General features: G+C 35.2%; 2 protein-coding genes across 3 annotated transcripts; both read right to left on the bottom strand.

The window, feature by feature from the left end:
- Positions 1 to 13: 13 nt before the first annotated feature.
- On the bottom strand, positions 14 to 13616 carry LOC140754087 (uncharacterized). The gene is made up of 19 exons (XM_073088999.1): positions 13275 to 13616; positions 12256 to 13080; positions 11126 to 11962; positions 10896 to 10941; positions 10708 to 10820; positions 10127 to 10261; positions 9703 to 9779; positions 9043 to 9129; positions 8418 to 8538; positions 8090 to 8153; positions 7411 to 7568; positions 6552 to 6680; positions 6029 to 6154; positions 3964 to 4139; positions 3120 to 3261; positions 2587 to 2724; positions 1779 to 1894; positions 1152 to 1256; positions 14 to 558 (listed from the first exon to the last, which is right to left on the bottom strand). The coding sequence occupies exons 1-19, from the start codon at positions 13516 to 13518 to the stop codon at positions 334 to 336; spliced, it is 3864 nt and encodes a 1287-aa protein (XP_072945100.1). The 5' UTR covers positions 13519 to 13616; the 3' UTR covers positions 14 to 333.
- Positions 13617 to 14260: 644 nt separating this feature from the next.
- LOC140753949 (uncharacterized) lies at positions 14261 to 26599 on the bottom strand. Of its 2 annotated transcripts, XM_073088806.1 has the most exons (8): positions 26455 to 26599; positions 24439 to 24519; positions 21845 to 22018; positions 19199 to 19321; positions 16434 to 16578; positions 15336 to 15480; positions 15120 to 15198; positions 14261 to 14545 (listed from the first exon to the last, which is right to left on the bottom strand). In XM_073088806.1, the coding sequence occupies exons 1-8, from the start codon at positions 26457 to 26459 to the stop codon at positions 14320 to 14322; spliced, it is 978 nt and encodes a 325-aa protein (XP_072944907.1). In that variant the 5' UTR covers positions 26460 to 26599; the 3' UTR covers positions 14261 to 14319. The 2 variants fall into 2 exon arrangements, with proteins under 2 accessions (XP_072944907.1, XP_072944908.1); XM_073088807.1 differs by lacking the exon at positions 15120 to 15198 and having other exon boundaries at positions 14348 to 14545.
- Between the last annotated feature and the right edge of the window lie 655 nt (positions 26600 to 27254).

Below are 27254 nucleotides of genomic sequence, written 5' to 3'. Positions count from 1 at the left end.
CTGAATATTTCCATCCCAAATCCAGACCTAACAACAACTTTAGATGTATTATTTTTTCACTATTGCAAAGCACGTAGAAAATCTATATTTGGTAATCAAATTTGTATCAAATATGCAGCTTATGAAGCAAATACATTTAAAATAAATACACTTGCATTTACTAATGCATTATGCAGGATATGCATTATACAATGCAGAACATCTGCATATGCAAGATTGAAAAGTGAACATGTTAAATGTCCAACATTTCGACACTTGGCGCAGGCGAAGTGCATTTTGTCCTTATTTTATTTTAAGAACAGACCTATTCTTACGGTTATATGATTAAACAGTCTACGATTTCACTATGTTGATATGCTTAGCTAGTATATGTTTTGTGAGTGAGGAGGAGTGGAAATATGTATTTGGGCACATTTTACACTTATGAACGTCTTTCGTAGGCGCCTTGTTATTAGGAACAGATTCTAGGTATTTTGCGACGGCAGCAGCCTCTTGATCATTTTCACTGGAATGAATTACTACATGTTTTTGGCAATCTTTACGTCTTATAAATTTCTCCTGAAACAAAAAATGATTATGAATTACTAATACGGGGGTGATAAATTAGTAGCCAGTCCATTTGATATTTAATTAAATGTTAATAACCAAACATACAAATGTTTGGTTCTTGTCTTTCTTATATAAATAAGAAAGACAAGAAGGGACATGCGGTGCAGTACAACATTTGAAATCATATTACAACACTTACAATCCTTACCTACATTTTATTTTTAACATATACCCCATATGCTTGGATGCAACAAAATTAAATTAGTTAAGCAACACGGGCCACTTACTAATTACATGATGGCGGGCTGCTTTTGGTAGTTTCTAAAATGTGAGGACGAAAAAAATAAGGTTCTAAGAAGTCCCACGGGCCGTAAGGGGGTTTGCCGACTAGGAAAAGGTGGTAACTCTTACAAAAAAAATAAGGTTCTAAGAAGTCCTAAGGGCCGTAAGGGGGTTTGCTGACTAGGAAAAGGTGGTAAATCTTGCGGATGCGAGCGACTACCGTTCCCCTATCTCACGTATGTAAGCGACGCGTACGATGTAAGCTACATTTATATGATCGTCTTTTGTAAATTAACATAAAAATAAATAGCACAACTTACATTGCAGTTTTTACACATGAAAATGGTTATATTACTACGAGTTTTCACGACGGTGTAGAGGTGTTCGTTGTCGTCAGGAAATATGGGAGCATCGGGGCATTTGTACTGTAACAAGACAGTGGTGATCAATGATTTCAATATGTACCGTCAGTGGGTACTTGAAGCAACTTCCATGTAATTTAATGTTTAAACTATCTGTTCCATACAACAATACATTCTTAGTTTCTTACTATTATTTTCTGATATTTTTTATTATCTGATGTTAAGTAGCCACTCGCCAGTTCGTTACTGTTCTACTGCTGAGCAAGGGTTTTCATTACAAACTAACTATAGTAAGGGTTTACACCATAGTTCACCAGACTGGCCAAGTGTGAATAGGTACTTGAAAAAATACCCATGAGACATGAAAATTTTTTCATGATATTTTAGTTCACATGCAACTTATAATTAATATACACATAGCTTCGAAAAATCAGAGATGAGACTCGCATGACCCTACAGCTGCTAGGCTAAATTAAAAAAAAACTAATACTTTAGTGACTTAATATATTCACTAAAGCTTATTAAAATGTTATGATATACAAGAATATAAGGTCTATCTAAATACTTATTATAATATACTCTCACCTCTTGGTGATTTTCAAGGTCTTCATTTGTCTTGAATACCTTCGCGCAAGCACTACATGCATAAACCGCAGTTGATAGCTTCGTTTTCATTTTGTAAATCTGGGCCAGTGGTAGATCTAGAACAAGTTTACATACATAGATAATACAACAAGAATATTATTTTTTAGGAATCTCGTAAAACTAAACAATTAAGAGACTGAATTGACACTAAACTAAAGAATTATTATAAAAACAAATAACTGTCGAAATTCATCCGGCCGTTTGTTAGGTCCGAGGGTATATATAAAGACAAACGAGATACGCGCGAAGAACATAACCCTTCCTTAGCAGTCGGGTAAAAAAGTAACTTAAAAATATAGCCTATATCACTCAAAAATAAGTCGAGTGCAACGACACATTGTATAATAAAATACGTTCAGTTATTTGGATTGCAGAGCAAGTATAAAATATTACTCTAAAAATATACCTCTCCCCAGTCAGGAAAAGTAGAAAAAGGTTGAAGGCTTTTGTGGTTCGACTTCACCGACCACCACACCTATTTCTGCCTAATAACAGCAGCATTAAGCGCTACTGTGTTCTGATTTGAATGTGATAAGGGAGACATACTTTTTCGAGGTGTTCCAGCTTAGTCCTCAGGGGTAGCAGCGCATCTGTAGCCGACCTCAGGTCGATATTCCTAATATGTAATCCTATCTGGAATTGATTACAAATGTCCATGATCGGCAGTAGTCACTTACAATCAGGTGGACTGCATGCTCGTCTGCTACTCCTGTATTATAAAAAAAAAACAATGATATACCATACTTACACTGTCTATTTACTATTACCGATATACGAGAAATGTTATCGGCACTTTTGGTTTCCGTTATGTTAATATGCAAAAACATGTCTTCTTCTAAATTTTCCGGTTCACCTTTTTCGTCATTTTTCTTCTTTTTTTCTAGTTCTGCAAATAAAATATATGCGTAACAATATTAATATGTTGTAATATTATTATATAGCTTTGTTAATTGAGATCCAAAAGGTTAACTATTTTTGTAATAACTTTTGATAGAATTGATCGATTTGAAGAAAAAAAAACTAAATGTTAAGTCAAGATACGGATTATGTATATACAGCTAATGCATTGAATTCACTGTAGGAGTTTTGGTGTGATACTATTTCAGACACACAGACAAACAGGCAGACAAAACCTCTAAAAACTAGATAAATTGCTAAGCAATAAGCTTATTGTCAATTCTTCTATTTTTTGCATATTTTTGTACAGACATACGAAGCTTAAGTTAAAGTAAAAATTACACTTTTGTAAAATATTTGTTTACGTATTAGTAAAAAAATTACCGGCGTTCTTCATATGTTCATTAAGCATGTCAGGTATGTGAACGAATTTTTCCTTGCTTTCTTCCAGTACTAAACGGCCGGTTATAATCACGGTATTGGTCTGGTTGTCTATCAGCCCATCTTCATTTTCTTCTCTAGTTGTCTGCAAAGTGGCCCAAACATCTTAGGGTTGCAATATTAAATAATAAAGGAAAATCTGCCGCATAGCAAGCTTATTAGTTGATCCAGTATATCCAGAAATGACGATAAAAGTTTATGGTCGTCAAATCTGTGAATTTCGCAGAGTGGGTTTAAACCCGACCAGCTAGTTAAGTAAATCTAAAACACATTAATTCAGATTTCTGTTCTGTATTTGAAAGTTTGTTGTATTCCTTATTTCCTTTTATAACAATTGATGACATCCACGAACTAAGTTTTGTTATGAGATTGAAGCACTAAAAAAGCATGCAGTCAACCTGATGCTTAGTGGTCGTGCCGTCCATGAAGGACTATCGAAATTCGATCACAGGTGCGTCACCAGTAACATGGTTCATCATAAACCCACGGGTCTCCTCTCAGAATGAGAAGGTTTAGGCCATAGTCCACCACGCTGGCCAAGTGCGTATTGGTGGACTTCACATACCTTTGAGATTTTTTTTTATAAATCTCTCAGGTATGCAGGTTTCTGCACGATGTTTTCCTTCACCGTTTTAGAAAGTGATAATTAATTTCTAATACGCACATAATTTTGAAAAATCAGAGGTACGTGCCTGGGATTTGAACCTCGGACCCCTCGATCGAGACCCACTAGGCTATCACTGCCTGTAAGATGATTACCTCATATATAATTAGTGTAGCAAATTACCTTAGTTATAATCAAATTTTCCTTGGGCAACGTCGGCGTAAAGTCAGGCACTCGGCCAAGTTGCGTCACGACCGCTTCAGCTGCCGTTATGTCTTCGTCACGACACTTCTCGGCGGTGCCTTGTAGAACTTGCTGCACTAGTTTAGCTAGGTCCTTCTCGCTTACAATGAAATCTTCTGTAAAAAGCATTGATCACACTTTGACGTTCGTGAGCAGAAACGGTTGGTTGGTCTTAGTGCTTTAGCAGCAGTCTTCTGTTAAGACCGTAGAGTTCGCTATGCCCAAATTCATATGCTCTAGGGCTGGCTGCGATCACTATTTACTTATAGTCTGATTCATAATTAGGTGTCCAAAATGTAAACAAAGGTGTTGACCTATCAAGAAAATACGTTTGCAATGGTAGTTTCTTATTTTTGTCGATATTAAAGCAATACAACAATAATAAAATAATAATCTAAATAAATTAAGATTAATTCACATTTTCTAATATTTATATCACTTCAATTTCGTTCCATACAGTAATAATAATAATAAAAAACAAAGTTTATGGTAGAAAAATAAAATTTGATAATGGTAACACAATCGGAATCCAAAACATTTCTTGTACCGTCATTAACACGCTTTTATTAGCTTCAGACGTATGTATGTTGGTATGTTGGTATGTTAGTATGTAACGGAATCTTTGAACATGATTTTAACCCCCTTCAAAACGTCGGATTAACTCGAAATTTGGCATACTTATTAAGGACCGATGACAATTCAATATTTTAAACATTAATAGTTTTGTACCATTGTCCTTATCAACATCCTCTGGATTAACGATTTTCGAGGCGAGATTTTTCAAACACCTTCAGCAAAGTTCATCGCAACTTTAGATTGCAAATAATAATTATTGCTATTTAGTTTCAATAGGCGTAACTTTTGTATCGTGATTTTTAGTTTAGAAAATAATAATGTTATTTCCCTATAACTCAAATGTTCTGAAACATATCTATAATGCGCTCTTTTAGAATGATTTTTAGGATTCCGTACTCAAAGGTTAAAACGAAACCCTTTGCGGTCTGTTCGTCTGTCGTTGGGCTTTATCTCTTAAATCGTAATAGAGAAACACTTGATTTTTTTACAAACGATGAATAATGGTGGTCGCTATAACGAGAAATACTAAAAATTAATAAATAATTATAGTTCAAAAAACTAAAAAACACGCTTTTATGATAAAATCAACTAAAAAGTAGAAAATAATTTTCAATCTAAGAATCAATTAAGGAACAGTAAATAGTATAATTGTGGAAAAAGTGTGGGGTGCTCCATTTATCAGGTTCGAAAAGCACCCCACACTTTTTCCACAATTATACTATTTACTGTTCCTTAATTGATTCTTAGATTGAAAATTATTTTCTACTTTTTAGTTGATTTTATCATAAAAGCGTGTTTTTTAGTTTTTTGAACTATAATTATTTTTAAGTTTCGTAGCTGATGTTATTCATTTTCGTGATTGTGATCGAACTCGAATGTTTTCTAGTTTACATAACGCGTTTGTTAAATTGTGTATACTTGTTAAAGTATTAGTTTTTTGTTGAGTTTGTTAAAGTTTTTGTTTCTTGTTAATTTTGACAGTGACATTTCTGTGTTTACATTTTGGACACCTAATTATGAATCAGACTATGGATATATCTAAAGGCAGACTCTTACCTTTCTTTGCTGTTACAGAAGTGTAATATTGCCGTTTTGCCTTATAAGATCTAAGAAGTCACATTTGTAACCAAACTAAAGTCATGGAAGAATGACGACGTTGTTGTTGTTGTTGTTGATTACAGACATCAATCGACATCGGCAACCACACATAATTGCACATTTGCTTCTTCATAACTTAATGAATTATAAGAAGCATGTGCAAATATGTGAGGCATATAACTTTGGACATTACCTTCCATTACCATGTACAATAATGTCACAGGTAATTAATTTATCATAAATATAAAGTCTAGTGACCACATATATAAGGTAGTTTGCATATTGATTACAAATAATTATTAACATTTAACATATACTTTAACTAACTTACTTCCCGCATCAGTTTTTGCTTTCCTTGATCTCCTCAAAGTTTTGAAAAAACCTTTTCCTTTAACAACTCGTGCAATTAAATTTTTACCATTCACTGTTTTGCCCAAAACAATTTCCTTAGGAATATCTAGAACAAAAATTAACCAATATATTTCACCATATCGCTATCAATATACAATCATAGATTAGTAAAGATTACTCACTCCTAACAAGAGAATGTAACCAGTTTGGACAATTGAAATTGTCACCGTCATCTATTTTCGTGTTTGATAAATATAAAAAAAAATAGTTTTTAGATCATTTACGAATAAAACGATATTTCTTGTATTTCGTGTCTTAACTGCGCATGTCGGCATTTTTCCGCGTAAATTACACAATGACAACCTGCAAATGGCTGACAGAATTGTCAGCCGTTTGAAGGCTGTTTAATGACTTCCTTCAATTACGAGGTGGTGAGATATCTATACTTATCTATGTATATAATATGAATTTTGAAATTAATAATCTGTTGATATCATACATACCTTTTAATAGGTATTGAGATTTCAAGAGTACTCTGTTTGACTTCTTTTTTGGGTCTGTACTTTTTGATGTGTCATTTACTTGTAATTGGGTTGGTTCTTCTTTTTGGACACTTAAATCCTGTACAATCACTGAAAAATATATGAATGACTTTATTACTTAGTCTATACAGATAAATATTGTTATGTATGTTGGTAATGATTAATTGATGTAGGGTATATTGATTTACTTTTGTACTAATATGTCACTCATAATAAATGTTGTTCGTACCTGCAATTAAATGTATTTTTGTCGAAATACCAAGTTATAACAAATATAATTATGGGACCACCCCAAAATACAGTGTCATAAAATTTTGGGCTGATACAGCAAACAGCATTGTCTATGGTTTGTATCAAATTTAAATTATCATCAGAAGTAAGAGATAGAGATCAAATTAAAAAGTGAAAGCAATTTAATAAAAACGTCTTTATTTTTACAAATCGGGAGGGTTTCCAGATTTGGTAGTGTCGGATTTACCAATAGTGTCGGAGTTTAGGCGGCAATTTTCGGGGGCAGGGAACTTATCATGGGCGGCCAACTTTAGCCAGAAATTTTTGTATGCCGACTTTCCTTCCTTTCATCAGGCAGGGCAGGGAAAAAGATTACTATAGTATTTCTTTTTATGGTTCTCAAATTTACGTATATGGCTCACAGTCTCGTGTCTATCATCAGTCTGGACAGCCTAGAACTAGGTTATTGACTTCAAGAGGTCCGTAGGGCAGGCAAAATTTGAGATTTAGAGCCTGGAGATATCATTATATTCATCCTACGATCTAACCCACTAGAGCAAAGTTAAAAAATATGAAATTAAATTTCTACCTTGTTCATCATAATCAACATTATCTTGTAGTCTGTAGTTGTCCTGCATCACTATTTCTGTTCCAACTCCAATGTCCATTGATTCGCCTTCATTAACTTCAACATTTTCGCCAGTATTTTCATATACAGTTGGTATCATTACTACCTTCATGGAACATCTGGTAAATTTTATTTTCTTTTATCTATACATTTTATTTTCTTTTATCTATACTTCTATACTAATATTATAAAGAGGAAAACTTTTTTTGTTTGTTTGATTGTAATGAATAGGCTCAAAACTACTGGACCGATTTTAAAAAATCTTTCACCATTCGAAAGCTACAGTATCCACGAGTAACATAGGCTATATTTTATATGAAATATATTTGATAAATAGATTTTGAGGCGGTACAAAGTTTGCCGGGTCAGCTAGTAAAACGATAATTTATAAGTAAAGGTAGGTTTGAAGTTAGTAGAACCCTTTGTGGTTCAAATCTGGCGGCACTACCGCCACATCTAACATTGTTCTGGTTTGAATGGTGTGATACTTATCCCTCATGAGTACAATGTCAGGTAGAAATCATCTTATCAGGGGTTGATTACAGATGTCCATGAGGGGTAGTAGTCACATAACATCAGTTGGGTTGCACACCCATTTTCTACTTCTACATTATAATAAAACAGTAGTGAAATACATTACCCAGCCATTTCATTATTGCTACAAACAATTTGACTTTGATCTTGTTTTAGTCTCTCTATCAATCCTGTAAGAACAAAAATATAAATTGGTATTTTTCTATATAGTAATGACATTTAAATGTATGTAATATTATTTTATAATACTGGTATTATATAGACCTGTACATTTTATAAACAGCTTAAAATTAATTGAATAAATGTCATAATAAAATACTAAATGTAATGATCTTTCTTTACATAAATGAAGATTACTTTGTATGAAATTGTTAACTTTAAATGTGAAAAAAAAAAAAATAGTAAAATGAAATAGTATTACGCTGTTTACATACTAGGATCATTTGTTATTTCATGCAGGCCTGAAGAGTCCAATAAAAATGCTTTGTCTTTCAACTCTAGTAAGATCCATCCTTTCTGTCTCAATGTTTCATATTGTTCATCAGATAGAGTGATCTGCAATTAAGAATGAAAAGGTTAACTAGTGCAAGTGTTTGCATTTGTTTATTGGGTAACTATGACACCATATAATTTAAAATGTACACTAACTTATTTTCAAAAATTTGCATTATGTATAGTCAATTAACGCATGATTTAGGAGGGGATTCAAACAAAGAAATTTTAACTGAAAAAAAGAAACAGAAAACAGGGAGGGTTCTGTGCATTTAAACTCCCCTTAGTAAGAAACACCAACTATTTAAAAATATATGTATTTAGTCATTAAAAATTGTTTATCACAAAGATTTAACTTCTTATTTTATTCAACCTCTTAATAAATAAAAGTATAGTAAGCTTCAAACTGAAAGTCTGCTCTGAAGTTGTTGCAACCAGGTGTAATCAAACAATTTTGCTATGATGACGCGATTCATTCCTATATTCAGAGCGGATTAGCAGTTTTATGCAGACTATATTACTTAAATTAAACATACCTAAATTAAATTAGCCTGTAAACATACTCACCTCAGCATAACTATCCGCTTGTTTGTTGTTATCTACAATCATATTCTCATTTGTCTGTTTTATTAAATTAATTCCATTTTCAGGTATCTGAAATTGAAATTCAAGCATTTGATTTCTTATGTAATTTTAGCATAACACTGAGTACTAGATATAGCTTGTTATCATCATACAATTAAACTGTTAAACAAGCAAGGGATTATATCTTAGGGAAATGTAAATTTGACACAATTGTAAGTTAAGGCGGGTACAAATTAATGCTTAAATATATAAAATCCTCAATGATTAGTTTTCTATTTTTCATCATCATCATATACCCATTACTGTCCCACTGCTGGGCACGGGTCTCCTCTCAGAATGAGAAAGATTAGGCCATAGTCCACCGCGCTGGCCTAGTGTGTATTGGTAGACTTCACATACCTTTGAGATTTTTTTTATATATTTCAGGCATGCAGGTTTCCTCACAATGTTTTCCTTCACCATTTAGCAAGTGATAATTAATTTCTAATCTGCACATAACTTTGAAAAATCAGAGGTTGGCCTGGGAATTAAATCTCAGACCCCTCGATCGAGAGGCCAAGTTTCTTAACCACTAGGCTATCACTGCATCTGCATTTTTATTTTTAGATTCATTTTATATGTTTAATCTAAATTTATTGTTACCATTTCAACACCTGATGTTGGGAGCAAATAGTTATTTTCATACACTGACACAGAAGGTTGAATTGAGTCTCCTTGAACTGGAAGAATAAGAACAAAGTACTATTAGCTTAGCACATACTTTAGTGAAGCACAAATATCTGGTATTTCAATACATTGGATATTTATGAAACTTTTAAACAACCTCCTAAAAGGGAGCCACAATAAAATATTCAGTATTGCTTAAGGTGATTTACTGTAAGTAATTTTAAGGTACTATTGGATATTGAGATATATGAACTGAAAGACTTCTGAAAAGTATATCTCTTTTACCACACCCTTCGAACCAGAACACAGCAGCACATAACACTACTGTTATGCCACAGAAATGGGTGTGAAATTTTTATGAAGGATCTTTTTGTATTTTCTTATAAAATATTCAGCTTACCTGTAATAGGTACTAGTCCTGATGAGGTATTGAGATCAATATAATATGGCTGTGAGTCATATACAGGACACTCAATACTTTCAATAACCTGCTTTCCATCTTGTAATTGTGTAATATATTGAATGGGCTTGTCAACTGAAACATAAATATATAAATATATGAATATACATTGTTCATATTTTAATAACATCCCATTTAGACAAGGAGTTAAGAATATATATTGGTTGATTTTTTAGAACTCCTTTATTTTGTTACATTTCCATTCTGTAAATGGAAGTAGGGGAGTGGTAAATGACTATAAGTGTCTCCCTTAACCAGAACACAGCAGCTGACAACAATTAGGCAGGAATAGGTGTAGTGGTGGTCCCAAGGTGAATCACAAATGGTTCTAACTTTAAATCTTCATCACAACTTTGTAGACTGTTATAAATAAATGAGAATATTTATGCATTAACTATTTCTTACCTCACTGCCCTTTAGCCAGTTTAGGCAAAATAAATATCTATACTAATATATAAGGTGATTAACTAACATAAACATCATATGGTTCATAATTAATAATATTAGAAAAAAAAGCTTACCAGTCATTAGGGTACAGTTATCTTGAACGATATAAAATTGCTCTTCCGTATTTAAGTCATTATCTACCCTGTTAGTGGTCAAAAATTGGTATGTTTCGTACTCTTGTTCCATTCTGTAAATTATTTGTTTTCGTTATGAGAGTACGAAAATTTGGAAAATAAAATTCATGGATAAAATGAAACCATACTTGCTTTTCCAAACGGGTTTTGTTAGCAATACTTTAACTTTTATTTCTTAAGAAAAAATCAAAGTCAGATATTGTATAAATAAATTATAATTAAACAAATTCGTAAAAAATAATTCCGCTCAAGGTAGTAAATCAATTTGACTTTCATTTGACAATGACATGTGATAGTGACTTTTGACCAAAATTTCAATCAAAAAATTCCGTTTTACGCATAAATTTCTAAGGTAAAGTTAAATCAAATACGAAATTAATAGTCGCAAAAGCTTCGCAGTTAACAGTGTTTCTAAAAGCATGAACATAATTTTTCAGTTCTATTGGTTGATATATTGGAGCTCGGAGTTTTCCAATAACCATTGTTTGAACAATATCATTCATCATAACATCTTTGCAGAGTATACCGGCATGAGCATCCCAATCACATAAATGAAATCTTTCAAAATTAACATCAGGACGTACAAATTGCTTCACTATCGGCAAATCAAAAGCACATCCATAGTATACCATCACTCCACAACTATCTAACAATTTTATCATTACATCTTCAAATCTTCCTCCTAAGCAATTTAGTCCTAAAACAGGTCTTGATAGGGATGTGTCGAAAGCAGTCAGTGCTTCTGCTTCTTCTATAGTATAAACCGCTGTTGCACCCAAGCCCATTAAATATTCCTTTACTTCTTCATATCCACAATGATTTGCAACTATGTTGAATGTGTTTATGCCCCAAGCTTTACATAACTGAATGACACATTGTCCACAGGGACTGTTGGCTGCGTTTTGAATTACTGTATCTCCAGGTTTTAGTTTTTTAAAATCTCTAAGCATTCTGTAAGCATTGCATGGTGCTATCGTTAACATGGATGCCTCAGGGAGTGGTAACTTAGATGATATAACATGTACATCTCTTTCATGGAAGACACCATAGTAACGCCATGTACCTAGGAGTCTAGACGTTAGAACGACTCTGTCGCCTAATTCTACTGTACATACACGGTCTCCAATCTCCACTACTTCGCCTACACCTTCATCTCCTGGAATACTTGGCAAGCAGGGTAAACATAAGTTTCTACCTGAAAAGAAAAAAAATAAAAAAAAATGAAGAGAAAATGTGGAAAAAAAAAATTATTTTTTAGGAAAAGATTAGTATGAAAAAAACGTGGACAAGAAAGGAAGGAGAAAGAAGGGAAAGAAATTGTACAATTAAAAACAATTCAATTTTAAAATAAGATTTATTACATTAATGCTATATACAGTGATACATAAATATTCGCTTGATATACATTTCGTTAATTAATACTAATCCTATCACAACTTAATTATGTAATCAGCATCTAGCTGGTAAAATCTAAAATATATTTACAACCGATAAAGCCTGTTGGAGTCAGAGCATTTCCTAAGGCCTCCTCGTAGTTTGAAAACTTCACCATTTTATGTGCAGGTCCCTTAAGCTTCCCTTCACACATTAACTTAACAATATCATCAATCATCTTGTCTTTCTCAGTAGCGGTCGCTTTCTCATTCCACGCAGTCATCCAAAATCCATAAAAGGACAGGTTTTTGAAAATAAATGCAGATGTTGGAATGTTAACGGGTTCCCTTGACATACCACCATAGGTCACCATTGTGCCTGAATGTTGTAATTGCCTGAGCATTTCTAAGGAACTTTTACCTCCTACACAGTTCAATGCTAGGACAGGTCTATCAATTTCTTTATCTTTAAAAATTTTTGTTGATCTTACTTCTTCCTCTGTCAGGACGTATGTAGCTCCTAAGCATTCTAAATATTTCTTCAACTCCGCTATCTCTGGTCTGTTTCTTACAATGTTTACATTTTTTACGCCCCAAGCTTTACAGAGTTGGATAACATTTTGACCACAGGCACTGTTAGCTCCATTTTGTATGACTACAAGTCCATCTCTCACTGGTTTGAAATCTGTCAACATTCTATATGCAGTGCAAGGGTTAACTGTAAGAGTTGCAGCTTCTACTGTACCTAAACCATCAGGTACAACTCTTACAACATCTTGTTTAAAGGCAGCAATATCTCGCCAAGTGCCTTGGACAGGTTTTGTCACGATGACTTTGTTTCCGGGACAAATACCCTTGACATCTTTACCTACTTCCTCAATAATACCCACCCCTTCATTACCAGGTATGCAAGGTAAATTTACTTTCACTGGATACTTTCCTGAAACAAAAATTATATAATAAGTACACAATTTAATATAAAGATATAAATGAAAAATAACAAAAGCAATAATAAAACATGCATAATAAAAATACCTTTTGTAGGTAAACTTGATTTCTGTAACAGCAGACTTTACAATTTTTAAATTTCGAACCTGTAACAAAGCTTATACTTCAATATTTTTGTCTTAGTACCTTGTATAGTATTGATGTCGGCAGGGTTTACGGGCGCTGCCAACATTCGCACCAATACCTCCTGGCTGTCTAGCGGAGGTACTTCGACTTCTCTGAACTTCACAACTTGAAGTGGATCCCCGAATTCACTGTATACCAGTTGTTTGGAAATTAGATTTCTAATACTCCCTTTGAGGCTCATACCACCGACAGATGTACATTTTACTGCTGAGAATAAAGCTCGAGAGTATGGTAAGAGCGCCATAATAATCCTGATTATTAATTTTATTTAGACTGTTATTTATTATCACGAAAAGATTTTATTCCGGTATCCACAAAAAATATAAGAAGAATGACAGAACTATTCAATATTTGTTGATAATGTTGACATGACAGTGACGTATCAAATATCGATGTGTCAAAATCACATTTTTTTGTTTTTGACACAGAAGAATGTGTAAGAGCATAGATAATAATATATTAATGATTTGGTTGAGTTTGGTTGCAACTTTTGGTTGCGATATGATAACGTATTAAAATCAGATTATTGGACGTAGCTTTGAATCTACAAGCTCCGGAATTTCTGAAGGTCTAGATTCGAATGATCTATGGCGATGTGGTGGTCGACCGTTACTCCTACACTACGTTCGTTACTCCTTTTTTTGCTTTTAGTTTCATGAGGTTACTCTTTGGTTTCTTGGGTACAGTTTCGTGATGCACCAAACTTCACCAGAGGCGTTAAGATGACATTATAATTCGGTCTTTCTGGTTGGACCGACGATGCGCTTTAATCTTTGCACAACTTCGAACAACTTCTAGTTTCATTAAAAGTCTACGTACAGGCAGAGATAGATGAGGTGTGTTAAAAAATAGAAGTTTTCATTATGAAGTTCTTTATTGAAGTATATAAGTATAGTAAAATTTTCAGAACTAAACGTCTATCCCATTAAAATGAAGTGGATACCTGGAGCATAATCATAGTCCTCAAGACTTAAAGTATAGGTAGTTAGGGCTTGATTTATTGCCTGTTTTAATGATGGAAGGTTACGTATTTATTGTTGTATAGCTAGTATTCGTCCTTCATAAAACGCATGATACGGAGGTCTAAGTCCTTCCTAGCCATAGGTGCAGCACAGCTTGGTGGTGCGGTGTCTTCGGGTGGAGGCATCACAGGTTTGGGTATTCTAAAACGGCGCGCTCGAGTGAGTTGCCAAGTGGTGCTTGTGCGACGAAGGCCGCCATTTACGATTCCGACATCTTTGTCAATCGCAGCGGGGACGGGACGAGGAGTACTAAAACAAATACAGACTAATTTTAATAAAAAAACTTTTTTTCCGTAAGTAATCAGTAAAATTCCTACTAGTAATATATTATTTGTTGCCTTTAAACAAATAAGTTTTATGCGTTCTTAGTTCTAAGGACAAAAAATGCGAGAAGTAATTCCCCATTTGTTTTTTATGTAGCTTGTTACAGCCAACATCATCTATATCGAGAGTGTAGGTAATCTAATTATTCATGTGTGCAGATGAAGGAGTACGCACGCGCGACAGGAAAAGCGTTGTACATTCATTCAATGTGCGTATTAATCCAAATATTAATCCAAATTGTAAAGCAACACACTTTCGATACAGATTTAAATATAGGTGAAAGTTAAAACTAAAGACTACCTAGTTAGGCATGAGTTCTAAAACCTATTAAATAAATAGGATGTTTATCTTAAACCGTGTGAGAACAGTCTAGGAATGTTCACAATGGTTAGGGCAAAAAGAAACTAACTAAAACGACTTTTTCTATGTTACGATATTATTATATCTACAATATCCATAGCCTACAATGGTTATAAAAGTGCATATTAAGTTTTATTACTATCCACATGTAACCGAAGTTCGTAGCCGCGCTGGGGCTATTACTGAAGGCAATTCAGTTGATGAGTTTCGTTTCAATCCTGTAGATAATAATATAGGACACGGTATGAGATATCATAAAGCATTTAATCTGTTTAAAGATATGTGACAATAAAATTAACAAAGTTTTCGCAAATATAACAGAAACACATGGTAAATTTGAAAAGTAGCTACTTACCAGAACTTTTAACTTTAATAATAGAGCTTCGATCTTTCCACTTTTGTGAACAGACAGGACAAATAGATCGTCGAATGGACCATTTTGGAATGCTTTCTTTTTCGATCATCGGAGCTTTCTGGAAGGCTGGAATTTCTAACTGGACCTATAACAGTTTACTTTATAAAAAACAATATCTAAAATCTGCAATATAGAGTATTATATAAAACCTGCAACATATTATTCTATAATAAGCGACTAGCAAATTTTATTGGAACAGCAACCGATATATAAAAAAAACCATAGGTAAGTGTCATAACAGACAAGGAATAAAAATACATCAGCTGAATTTTGTGAAGCTTTGATTCCGACAAAAATTGATTTTAAACCAACATGACATTGGTATAAGTAAACATTCGTCTAACTCTAATTGAATAGTAAATATTATCATTATTTAAAGACGACATGTCGATATTGTCTTTTGGTTTTCCTTCATTATTTTTTTGGTACTCAAATACTATCAAAGCTATCTAAATAAAAGCACTTCACAGATGGTCTTCTTGGTATTTTTTCTTGTTTTTTTTTATAATATAAGAGTAGCAGACGAGCATGCAGTCCACCTGATGGTATGTGGCTACTGCCGCCCATGGACATCTGTAATCAACCCCAGATAGGATTAGATATTCCTACCTGAGGTCGGCCACAGGTGCGCCGCTATCCCTGAGGACTAAGCTGGAACTCCTCGGAAAAGTCTGTCTCCCTTACCACACCCTTCAAACCGGAACACAGCAGCTCCTAACACTGCTGTTATTAGGTAGGTCTTGTTCTCCCGAGGCACCATAACAACACTATAATGGGTGCAACCGTAGCAACATCTAGCGGCAAATGCCTTATTTACCATCACGTGGACTGCATGCTTGCTTGCTAGTGGCTACTTCTATATTATAAAATATACGAAATGTCTCTTTCTCTATTTCCACTAACTTATATCTCCCTATTAACTTGAAGCCTCGTCCGATCACACTCTTTGTAACGATCTCGTTACGCATTTTCTAGCTTAGGTACTTCCCAAGTTAGCGTGCGTAAAGAAGTTTTACTTCAAAAATATAAAATACAAACCGGAGCAGTGATGTTAGTGGGAAAAGCGAGGATGGATGGTATGTCCATGTCACGGCGCATGGACATTCTGGACACGCGGGAACGGGATACGCTCCGCTCCGTCATGCGATAGTTCAGCCCATGCATGCACACGTCGTTCGATTCTCTATAGAACGGAGAAATAATTTGGATGAGATATCTAGTAAACTGGGCGTAATGGTATGAATGGACTTTGTCCTGTGGAGTATGGAGATAGAATCGTTCATCTAAGATTGTTTTGTATAACTATTTATTTATACTTATTCGTTATTAAGACATGCTACATACTTTTTAAAGTGGTCAAGGAAGTGTAAAATCGTTCAAACCGCGTATTGTAAGCTTGGTGTACGGCGAAAGCTCTTCTCAGGTAAGACCCGTCCCAGGTAGAGTTAAAAAAGATTAACTATCAGGCATAAAATATGATTATCCCATTAAACGGTAAGCTTTTTTTTTTCTTTTTTTGTTTACGAGGGGGAAACCTTCAAAAGGTACCCGGCGCCGTGGGAGCGACGCAGGGTTATGTGGGATTTTTACCGCACTAAAACCCCCCCGGTGGCCGTCCTCGGCGCTGCGTAGAGGGCTCCGGGATCTCCAAAGGAACGCAACCGGAGTCCTCTTAGCGCGTTGCCCCGTCGGGCTCTGCCCAGGTGAGCTTGACGCTCGCCACACCGTCTGGTGCGTACGACGGTATGCGACCACACATACCGCCGCCCTTCCCGGGGTCGCTTACCGGGCGGTTCGAGCTACCCACTCTTGCCGCCCGCAACCCCGGAAGCCCCCTTTTAGTCGCCTCTTACGACAGGCAGGGGATACCGTAGCCCTATTCTGGTCCCGAAACTACAGGGACAATTAAACGGTAAGCTAAGCGATAAGTAATTACTTATAATTTCGACGATCACTCAATTTAAGCTCAACAATACAATAATAAGCGTTAAAATGCATGCGTGTCGTAATAGTAACTGTTAACATAATTATTATTGCCATTCTTCAACGACCTTAGTGAGTCTATTCATTTCATAGATCTGTGAGAAAGCTGCTGGTAATATACATAATTGAATTGAGAGTGAAAGTCTTGCGGGAAAATTTGTTCTCTTGTTTCCCAATCCTGTACTAAGTAATTAAGCAATAATTAATTTATATTACAAACGTAGGTTTCTTTTTTAAAATATAAGAGTAGCAGACGAGCATGCAGTCCACCTGATAGTAAGTGGCTACTGCCGCCCATGGACATCTGTAATCAACTCCAGATAGGATTAGATATTCCTACCTGAGGTTGGCCACAGATGCGCCGCTACCCCTGAGGATTAAGCTGGAACGCCTCGGAAAAGTCTGTCTCCCTTACCACACCCTTCAAACCGGAACACAGCAGCGCCTAAAACTGCTGTTAGGTAGGTAGAAATAGGTCTGGCGGTGGTGCCGCCGGAGTCGAACCACAAAGGGTTCTCCCACCTTCAAACCTACCTACTTACATACCTACATTTTTTAAGCTATTACATTATTTTTAGTTAGAACCTTTTGTGGTTCGACTCCGGGGGCACCTCCGCCACACCTATTTCTGCTTCATAGTAGCAGTGTTACGTGTTGCTGTGTTCTGCTATGAAGTTTACGGGTAAGAGACAAACACTTATCCACTTTTAGGCGTTCTAACTTAAATCTTAGGAGTAGCAACGCATCTATGGCTGACGGTATCTTAAATAAATATACTACGTTAGCATAATTATGACACTATAATAAATTTAAAACGTTTTAAAATACCCCGCACTAGGATTCACTATCCTGCTTCATGGGTGTCATGGACACCCACAAAGATTATACAAACACCCAGACCTAGAAAGAAGATCTATCATTTCTCTGATCGGCGATCGAACCTTATCCCTTAGCGTGTCAAACAAACAAACAAACAAACGCTTTCTACACTCACAGCCCCACACTAGGATTCCCTGTATCGTGGGTGCCATGGACACACACATAGACAAATACACAAACACCCAGACCCAGAAACAGAAATCTAAATTCATCATTTAGATATCTGGTCTGGCCGGGGATCGAACCCGGGACCCTCTGCGTGTCAGATCGGTATGGTGACCGCTCCGACATGCGGGTCGTCAAAATAATGATAAGCTAATAGCTAACGGGAATTCAGTTGCACACAAAGGCACTACCTACGTATATTTCTTAGTAGCTGTTTATGTACTGTCATTAAATATGCCATTCTAACAACTATCTCTGCCGAGTTGTTTAAAATAATATTACAATGTTGCGAATTTATATTAAACAGTCATATCCCGTTAAATATACAGACATTCAACGTGTCAGACATGGATCGTTGTAGACAAAACAATATACTTGTATACAATATTTTCATAGGCATATTTTTGTATCTATGCGGATCTGTAGTAGATATAAAAGAATGCATTAGTACTATACATACTTTTTGAAGGTGGTAGAACTCTTTGTGGTTCGACCCCGGCGTCACTACCACAGCTATTTACCTAAAAACAGCGCTACTGTGTTCTCGTTTGAATGGTATGGTAAGGGAGACATACATTTCTGAGGCGTCCCAGCCAGGCGGTAGGAATCTGATTTTATATGGGGTTGATTACAGATGTCCGTGGGTGGCGGTAGCCACTTACCATCAGATGGACTCCATGTTCGCGCGACTCCTGTATTATAAAAAAAAACATATTGTGTAGGAGAATACTTTTAGTTTGTCACGGCAATGATTGTAGATGTAAATGAACCCTTACTCTTCAGATTCATCATGATGTGGCAAGCTGGAAGCCTTGTCCCGCGCCTCGCTTTGTTGTTCTGAACTTCGTGACCTCACCATGTCTAATAGCTGTGTTTCCATTCCTCCCCAATTGTCACTCCTATTTTAGAGAAAAATAAATCGCTTTAACATTACTTCACTTCCAGATTTTGTTAAATTGTTAGTGTAATACTTATAGGAAGTAAGCGAGCCCAGTAGAGTCAGTGTGGTTAGATAATTGAGGTTATATCGCCTTATCTTTGGAAGCAGTACTTGAATTTTGGTGGAAAGATGTGGATGATGACTGACTTGCTCATAACGACGTCTCTATTGCGTGCTTCAGGTAGGTCCTTGTAGGAGTTGGTTGCAGATGTTCATGCGCGGCAGTGTGCATTTTTGTGTGGATGCAGACCACTTATTTTTTATAAAAAATAATATATTTGGTAGAATCGTTCAGAAGAGTTATTATTTGTGTTATTGGTGTACAAAATCAAGTTTTTACTTATTATATTATTATGATAATTTTTATTTATTGAAATATTACAAAAACAAAATTGTGCACACTTATTTAAAATGATTGTGACATCTTCTTTAAAGTTTTGCGACATAATAAATGCATCCATCAAGTTTTCTAAAGAATTCTATTTATAAGCATCTCATCTTGACAAACAAAGCGTGACAATATGACGAAACTGACTTAGATGATGATTTTATCAGTTTGCAAAACGATATTTATATTAATAGCACGTGTTGTAATTTTATGATGATGGATAAAATCAGAACCACTGATAGATAGTTTGAAATGTGGTCTTTCAATCTGGAGCCTGAGGTTCAAATATTTATTTTTCATTTGCTTTAATGGCGAAGGGAAACATAAAAGGAAAGTTACCGTAAGAGAACTATTGAAAAAGAAGAAAAATTGGCCAAGTGCAAGTCCAACTCGCACACGGAGGATACGGTATCACAAAATATTGTTTTTTTTTATTTTTACCTTTATTTGTTTTGTGTTTGTTATATTAGAAGCGGAGGTTTAGAAATAGGGTTCCGTTTGTGCCCTTTGGCTACGACACCCTAAAAAAGTCCACACTCGAGAAGATGTGTTAAGTCTACCAATCTTGCGTGGTGGACTATGGCCTAAGAAAAAGAGAGGAGATCCATGCCCAGCAGGGGACAGTAATGGGTTGACGATGACAAAAGCAGCCAGACAGCCAGACAAATAAGTATGATAAACAAATGACATTAAGCTAAGATTGATAATGGTGTTGTCAGAGTAATACATTACTATTTCTTTAAGCAAATATTTTGAGGGCAAATGCTATTCCATGCAAATAATAAATAGACTAAGGCTGACCGCCCATTGGCTACCATCTCTTAAGTAGCGGTAGTGAGTGAACCGGTAGTAGTGGCTAACTCGTGTGAAGTAGCTGTAAACCTCGTCGGCGACTATTTAGGACCTGAAGAATCTAAGTCTCCTAATGCCCGTTATTAATAATCAATCTATCCAAAGATCTGCCAAGGAACGATATTTAACAATTCCTTAGTGTTAGACATTGTCAATTTAAATTTTTGGTAGTTAAAAAACGGGCGTAAAATTTACCATTTATTTATTTAACGGATACGTAAACAATTGACTGTTGACAGATATTTAGGTATAGTCCGCGTAAAAGTGCTATTCCGCTGCTAGTCAGAATATAGAAATGAATCGCGTCGCCATAGCAAATGACTACATCTGCTCACAACAACTTTAGAGCGGACTAGCAGTTTGGCGCGGACTATAGCAACTTAACCGTTCAGTAGCTTAAGCACCAACATTACAGTCTTAGTGTGCGGTCAGCCTATGTCTCAGAGGATAGTAATTTTACATGTAATGTCAGCGCTGTACATCGTGATCATCTGTTGCTGTAAATATTTGGGTTAGTTCGGTTGTTCAATTACGTCTCAACCTATATTTCAAAGACGCCATTTTTAAAACAATTATGTACAGTGATCGCTTGTCTTTTTCCTCGACGTTACATAAAAAATAAAGCAATTACAAAACTCATTTACTCAATGTCAATCTTCACTCTATGTAGCGATATTTTGAGGACATTGTTTCAAGTTTTTGTTTCATTCAATAATAATTATAAAGTATGTATTAGGTATTCTATTTTAGGAAAATATGCATTAGGCTGTTAGTAGGCAGTGTAAATTGAAAATATAATATGTAATATTTTATGAAATGAAAGCCGCATTTTTTTCTTTTAGAAGTTTCTCCTACAAATTTATCTAAAATAGGTCAGTTTTAAAACGATTAATTTAATTTTATGTATGGCTGTATTGATGTCGAAAATTAATTCAAAGGAAATTAGTAACATTTTTCCTAAGAAAGTGGTGAAAGCAAGATAAATACTTCAGTATAGGTACTTATCTATACTGAAGTATATATCATATAGAATCAAAATGTGCAAGATATGGCATAATTCTTCCTGAACTCCTGAGGTATTTCAAGAGCGCTATGATGTAGAGCTTTATCAATGCACCGGCGATGCTTTATCAATTCCTCTGGTATTGCAGATCTGCACAGACGAGTGTGACTGCTGTTTATCAGGTAGCTCATCGTCCTTATCTCTAGATTTAAGTATAAAAAAGGTTATTAAATACTAACACATTGCTCGAATAGGAGTCATTGCGATGCGAGAGAATGGATTTCAGAAAATGTGGCTGTGATACGCCAGAGTCGGCTGTAGAGTTGTTTGATCGCATTCTTGAGAGAAGTGTTGCGTACGGTGTAGAGTCATTGCTCATGAACGATATTCGTCGTGGCTCTTCTTGTTTCACCCTAGAAGAAACACGGGAAAGTTTTAATAGGAAATAACATATAAAGAATAATTTCAATCTACTTATTGATATACTTTTATCAGGCGTTACCCCGGCATATAAAACGTTCTAAATACGTGTGCTCCACAGTTTAAAAAAGTATGTCTCATGTGAATCGAAGCGTGATGTTACAAAGCCTAAAACAGCACAATGCCTAAACTTCCATCTTTAAATGACCAATCAAATATATTTTGTTAGTCTGAGTAGTAGGAATTAGGTACTTATTTCTAACTAGCTGACCCGGCAAACTTTGTACCGCCTCATTCTATTTATCAAATATATTTCATATAAAATATAGCCTATGTTACTCGTGGGTAATGTAGCTTTCGAATGGTGAAAGAATTTTTAAAATCGGTCCAGTAGTTTTTGAGCCTATTCATTACAATCAAACAAACAAACAAAGTTTTCTTCTTTATAATATTAGTATAGATTATATTCAAAAACCACCTCTTCAGCTTCATGATATTCATGATATTATAAAGAAATAGGAACATTATTGTACTACACCACATATTTGTTACCACAGTTTGTTTATTAATAACCAATTTAAGAAGGTGAAGGTTGTCTATATTTAAAATATGACATACCACACGTGGTTTTAGTTGCGTGTGTCAAATTTCACGACAGAATCCTACATGTTTTGAACTAAATAGAAGTAGGTATGTGTACATTTGTATAATCTCCTATTTTTGGGTTTTAGTAAGGGTTTATGTTTTGTTAATGGTGGTCTTTGTTATGATTAAACGCTTAAACGCTTTCTACACTCACAGCCCCACACTAGGATTCCTTGTGTCGTGGGTGCCATACACACACATAGACAAATACACAAATACCCAGACCCAGGAACAGAAATCTAATTTCATCATTAGATATCTGTCTGGCCGAGGATCGAACCCGGGATCCTTTGCGCGTCAGACCGGTATGGTGACCGCTCTGCAACGCGGGTCGTCATTATTCCGTAATTGCAAACATAATTTACAATTATATCTGGTTATGTGCCAATAATCTGACACTTCAATATGAGTGCTTCATAAAATTTAACTATCGAAAGAGAATATGGGGTTGAAAACATTGTTAGTAATATTCATTTCGTCGAAATCTCTTAAACCTCAGACTGAACAATAGTGATGTACACGTATTAAATAAATTAAATAGACCCTCAAGTTTCATCGAAAAACGCAAATTGGACACGTCGTAAACATTTCGTCGGTAGTTGATTTTACGACGAACTACAGAATACAGTCGTGATTCCATAACAGTGATGCTGTGTTGACTTTTTCTGTATCCGTGAGTCACGTTGCATGATTCAGAGGTAAGTAGAGCCGAGTTGGCCCGTAGGCCTTGAGAAGTAACATTACGGCGAATTGAGCGAAATAATTAACGCCGGATTAGTAAAACAAGTGTCAAAGAAAGGAAATCCTAGCCAATTTTGTAGCTAATGTTGCGAATTAGGCTTTATGGGGGCATTCTTTAGCGTGTCAACTCTTACTAAGTCGTTGAGTAAAGTTTGTATTTAGGTTCAAAGTAGCTATGCATCTTATGGTAAGATGGATTGTATTTCAATTGAGAGCCGCGTGGCGGAGTGGTCTGAAATGCAGAGGGTTCCATTCCCGGCCAGACAAATATCTAAATTATGAATTAGATTTCTGTACTGGGTCTAGGCGTCATTTTAATTCTAACCAAACATTTTTTATTTCCTTTCTTAATTTTTAACACAGATTTCTTTTTGACGTTGGAAACGTTGACTAAGTTACCCAAGTTAGTCCTGTTTGCAAGGGATACAGATAATCTAGTCTACGTGCATTATGTAAGCATTCATCATTTTAAAAACTAACTGCTACACGATAAGTGATCCAAAATGCAAATAGAACAGAAGTCTTATATGAAGCAAGTTATATTAAATTTGGGGACTAAATTGAAACGCCTTATTTAAGTAAACATTCTTTAGCACTATCTTAAAACTAGACCTAGTAAAGCTACTTTAATACGTATCAGGTAGAAATAGGTGTGGCGTTGGCGCCACCGGGATAATCGAATGACAAAATGTAAGACCTTTAAACTTCGATCACTAATAGGTTATTATTAGTGATCGAAGCCTTTAAACTATGAATATTATATTATTTAACAGCGACATTCTTTTTTAATATAGGATTAACAGACGAGCCTGCTTGATAGTAAGTGGTTACTGCCGCCTATATGCATTTATAATCTACCCCAAATTGAATTAAATTTCTACGCGGTCGGCCACAGATGCGCCGTTACCCCTAAGGACCAAGCTGGAACGGCTCGGAAAAGTATCTCCTTTAACACACCCCTCAAAACATAACACAGCAGCACTTAACACTCCTCTTATTAGATAGAAATAGGTCGTGATATACTTACAACGATATTCGTTGAGATGAATATAATTTTGAGTACCGAGCCTTCCAATTGCTACTACTGCGCCATGTCGTTTCAATTTTCCTGTAATAATGTAAATTATTCAGCACAAACTATTTTAATGTCGAAAGTAAAAAATCTTTCTAAACTATTTTAAGTAAGTTTATTTTTGTTTAATCAAATCCATGGCCAAATTCTATTTCCAGTAATAGTTTGTACAATCTATGTCAGGATATAAAACGGAACTGAGATAGATTACATACTTAGACTTAGACTTACATACTTAGATCAAATAACTAACATGATTATAAAGTAGGTAATTAAAAATACCGACTCCACGATCGCAATATATGTTTTTTCTCACAGTACTAATTTTTAATTATATTTAAGTTCAGACTGGATACAGACAGACAGACAGACAGACGAACAGAGACCCTCAAGGGTGTGATAAAATTTCTTCCGGAATACAAGAGTGTTTAACGCGTAGCACAGATATAAGAGACAGAACATGACTTTATCAATGAATACTATTGTGGCGACCTCCCCCTACTCGACAAGAGATGGCGCCACGAGTATTCTGAATCACGCTATTGAAGTTTTCTAATTATCCTGCATATATACAAGCTCCGAACTGAGACTGTCGGAGCACGGCCGCTCCCCGAGCACGATCACATAGCCCGGCGGGAGATCTCCCTTTGCCAAACTATATTTACATTTAATGGGAAGAAACAAAAAACATAGAAATTATTTTCTACTTGTACGAGTATTGTCTCTACTTTATTTATTAATACATTTTCCGTAGGATCAAATGTCGTGATAAAATGTCATCCTGTTAGTTGGTAATCCTCTTTGGAGGGATTATAGCGTAAGGCCCTTTATTGACGGTCGAACATCCCAAAGCAATTACAAAATTGATTGATAGGACAGAAACTCTGGTACATAACACTGATGTTACAGGTGTGGTTGTCAGTGGCGGACTAAGGCTGTCGGAATCCCGAGGAGGAAAGTTAAATGGGGCCCTGGGTGGAAAGTTGAATGGGGCCCTCAGTTTGGGCCTCCAGGACTAGAAGTCCGGGGCGGTAACCTACCCCTAGTCTGCCAGTGTTGGTGGTGCCTCCGAACTAAAAATGATTCTATCACCTTGAAATTGTCTTTTAATAACAGAACTATGTGGTTAGTACAAACAGCAATTATTCACATAATTCTAGTGTATTTGAAAGTCTCGTAAGCCTAGCACGCTCTGGCTCGAAGGTCGGCTACTTCGTAACGCCCAGTGCACAATACCGTGGATAGATGAAAGAACTCACTGATGAATGTTTCTCGAAATAGGTGTAATAATTCGTTCATACACCATTTAATTTAATGACTTCTAATATCTACGGCCCACATAACTGTTATATGAATTTGTTGTTGTTTGAAGAGGACAGGCGATGCTTTGTCAGCCCGCTATATCTATGATCTGTAAATTTGTGATCAAGAAAATGTAGAACGTAAGGTACTTGTGATAATGTAGCAAAAACTTACAGCCTCAATTTGATTATTATGATTAACATTGATTTATTGATTAACATCAGTAACAAAAACTGGTCACAAATTAATATTTTGATATGTCTCTTTACTGATAAGTAATTCACACTGTAGTAAAGTGGAAAGTATATGAATTGAATCGCAATGCTTATATATATTTATGTAGTTTGCCTGGTGTTGGTGTTGACTACAGACCTGTATGTTGACTCAACATTGGATTGACATGCCACTACCACTCAATTTTTCCCGATTAATCTATGTAATTTCACTTATTATCTTGTAAATCATCGTACTCACAAGAGTAAAAGAAATATTCCTGCTCAATCCTCTTTTGAACAATGAAGAACAAGTTTAACACCTCATACACGTAGGGGAAGTTACGTGGTATTTCGTTGTTCTTCCGGAAAGAAGTAAACCCATTGCACCATTCATAAAAATATAACAAATCATCACGTAGGAACAAGTATTACAATCATATACAAGAATACTTACTGCATATTAGATAAGAAGACGTGTAAATATATTAAAAAACTAACATTTATTAACAAAATATTTTAGGTTACAGCTATATAAAAGGCACTCTGTGACAGTGACTAATAAAATTTGATTGTTAATTTTGACATGTAGTACTTATATCTTATACTGTGAAAAAGATTTCCTCAAAAAGTTTACAATAATTTGATAAACACCTTGTTAAAGTTTGATAGATGATATGAAGATTTTCTAAAACTATGCCTTGCATTTACAGATAATTGTGTGGAAAGGTTCAAGCATTGAGACTTTAATATGTTGTAGAAACATGTTTTATACTTATTTAAATAAAAAATACATAAGCATGTTATTCTGTACTATAATAATGTTGTTAAGGTAGGTATAAAAATTCTAACGCTCTACCAGGATGAAGTTACAAATATAGAGTCTCGTTAATACAAAGTAGATATTTTCTAAATTCCGTTAACACATTTTTTTACAATGTTATTGTAACGAGATAAGGTAAGTGACCATCGATGTATATGGACATCTGCGATAATTAACCTCAGATAGGTTTGAAGTTCTATCTGAGAACGGTTACTGATGCGTTGCGCCTGTTAAGGCCAAATATGGAATACGTTACATAAGTGATTTTACATTTACACATCCTTCAAAAATTTTAGATTGCATAAATCGTTCGCTGCGGTAAAAATGGATTTAAACCGAAATATGCACAGCGGTGATTCTCCAAAATCAATCTACGAAGCGTCCTCCACCTTCTAAAATAGGAATCGCGTACTACAAGTTTTAATAAAACAAAT

This window comes from Epargyreus clarus, unplaced genomic scaffold (assembly GCF_041222505.1).
Source record: "Epargyreus clarus isolate Ecla_fem2 unplaced genomic scaffold, WU_Ecla_fem_2.2 ptg000027l, whole genome shotgun sequence".
NCBI classification, from domain to species: domain Eukaryota; kingdom Metazoa; phylum Arthropoda; class Insecta; order Lepidoptera; family Hesperiidae; genus Epargyreus; species Epargyreus clarus.
The sequence above is the reverse complement of the archived record's forward strand: the minus strand, read 5'-3'. Positions and strand labels throughout refer to the sequence as shown.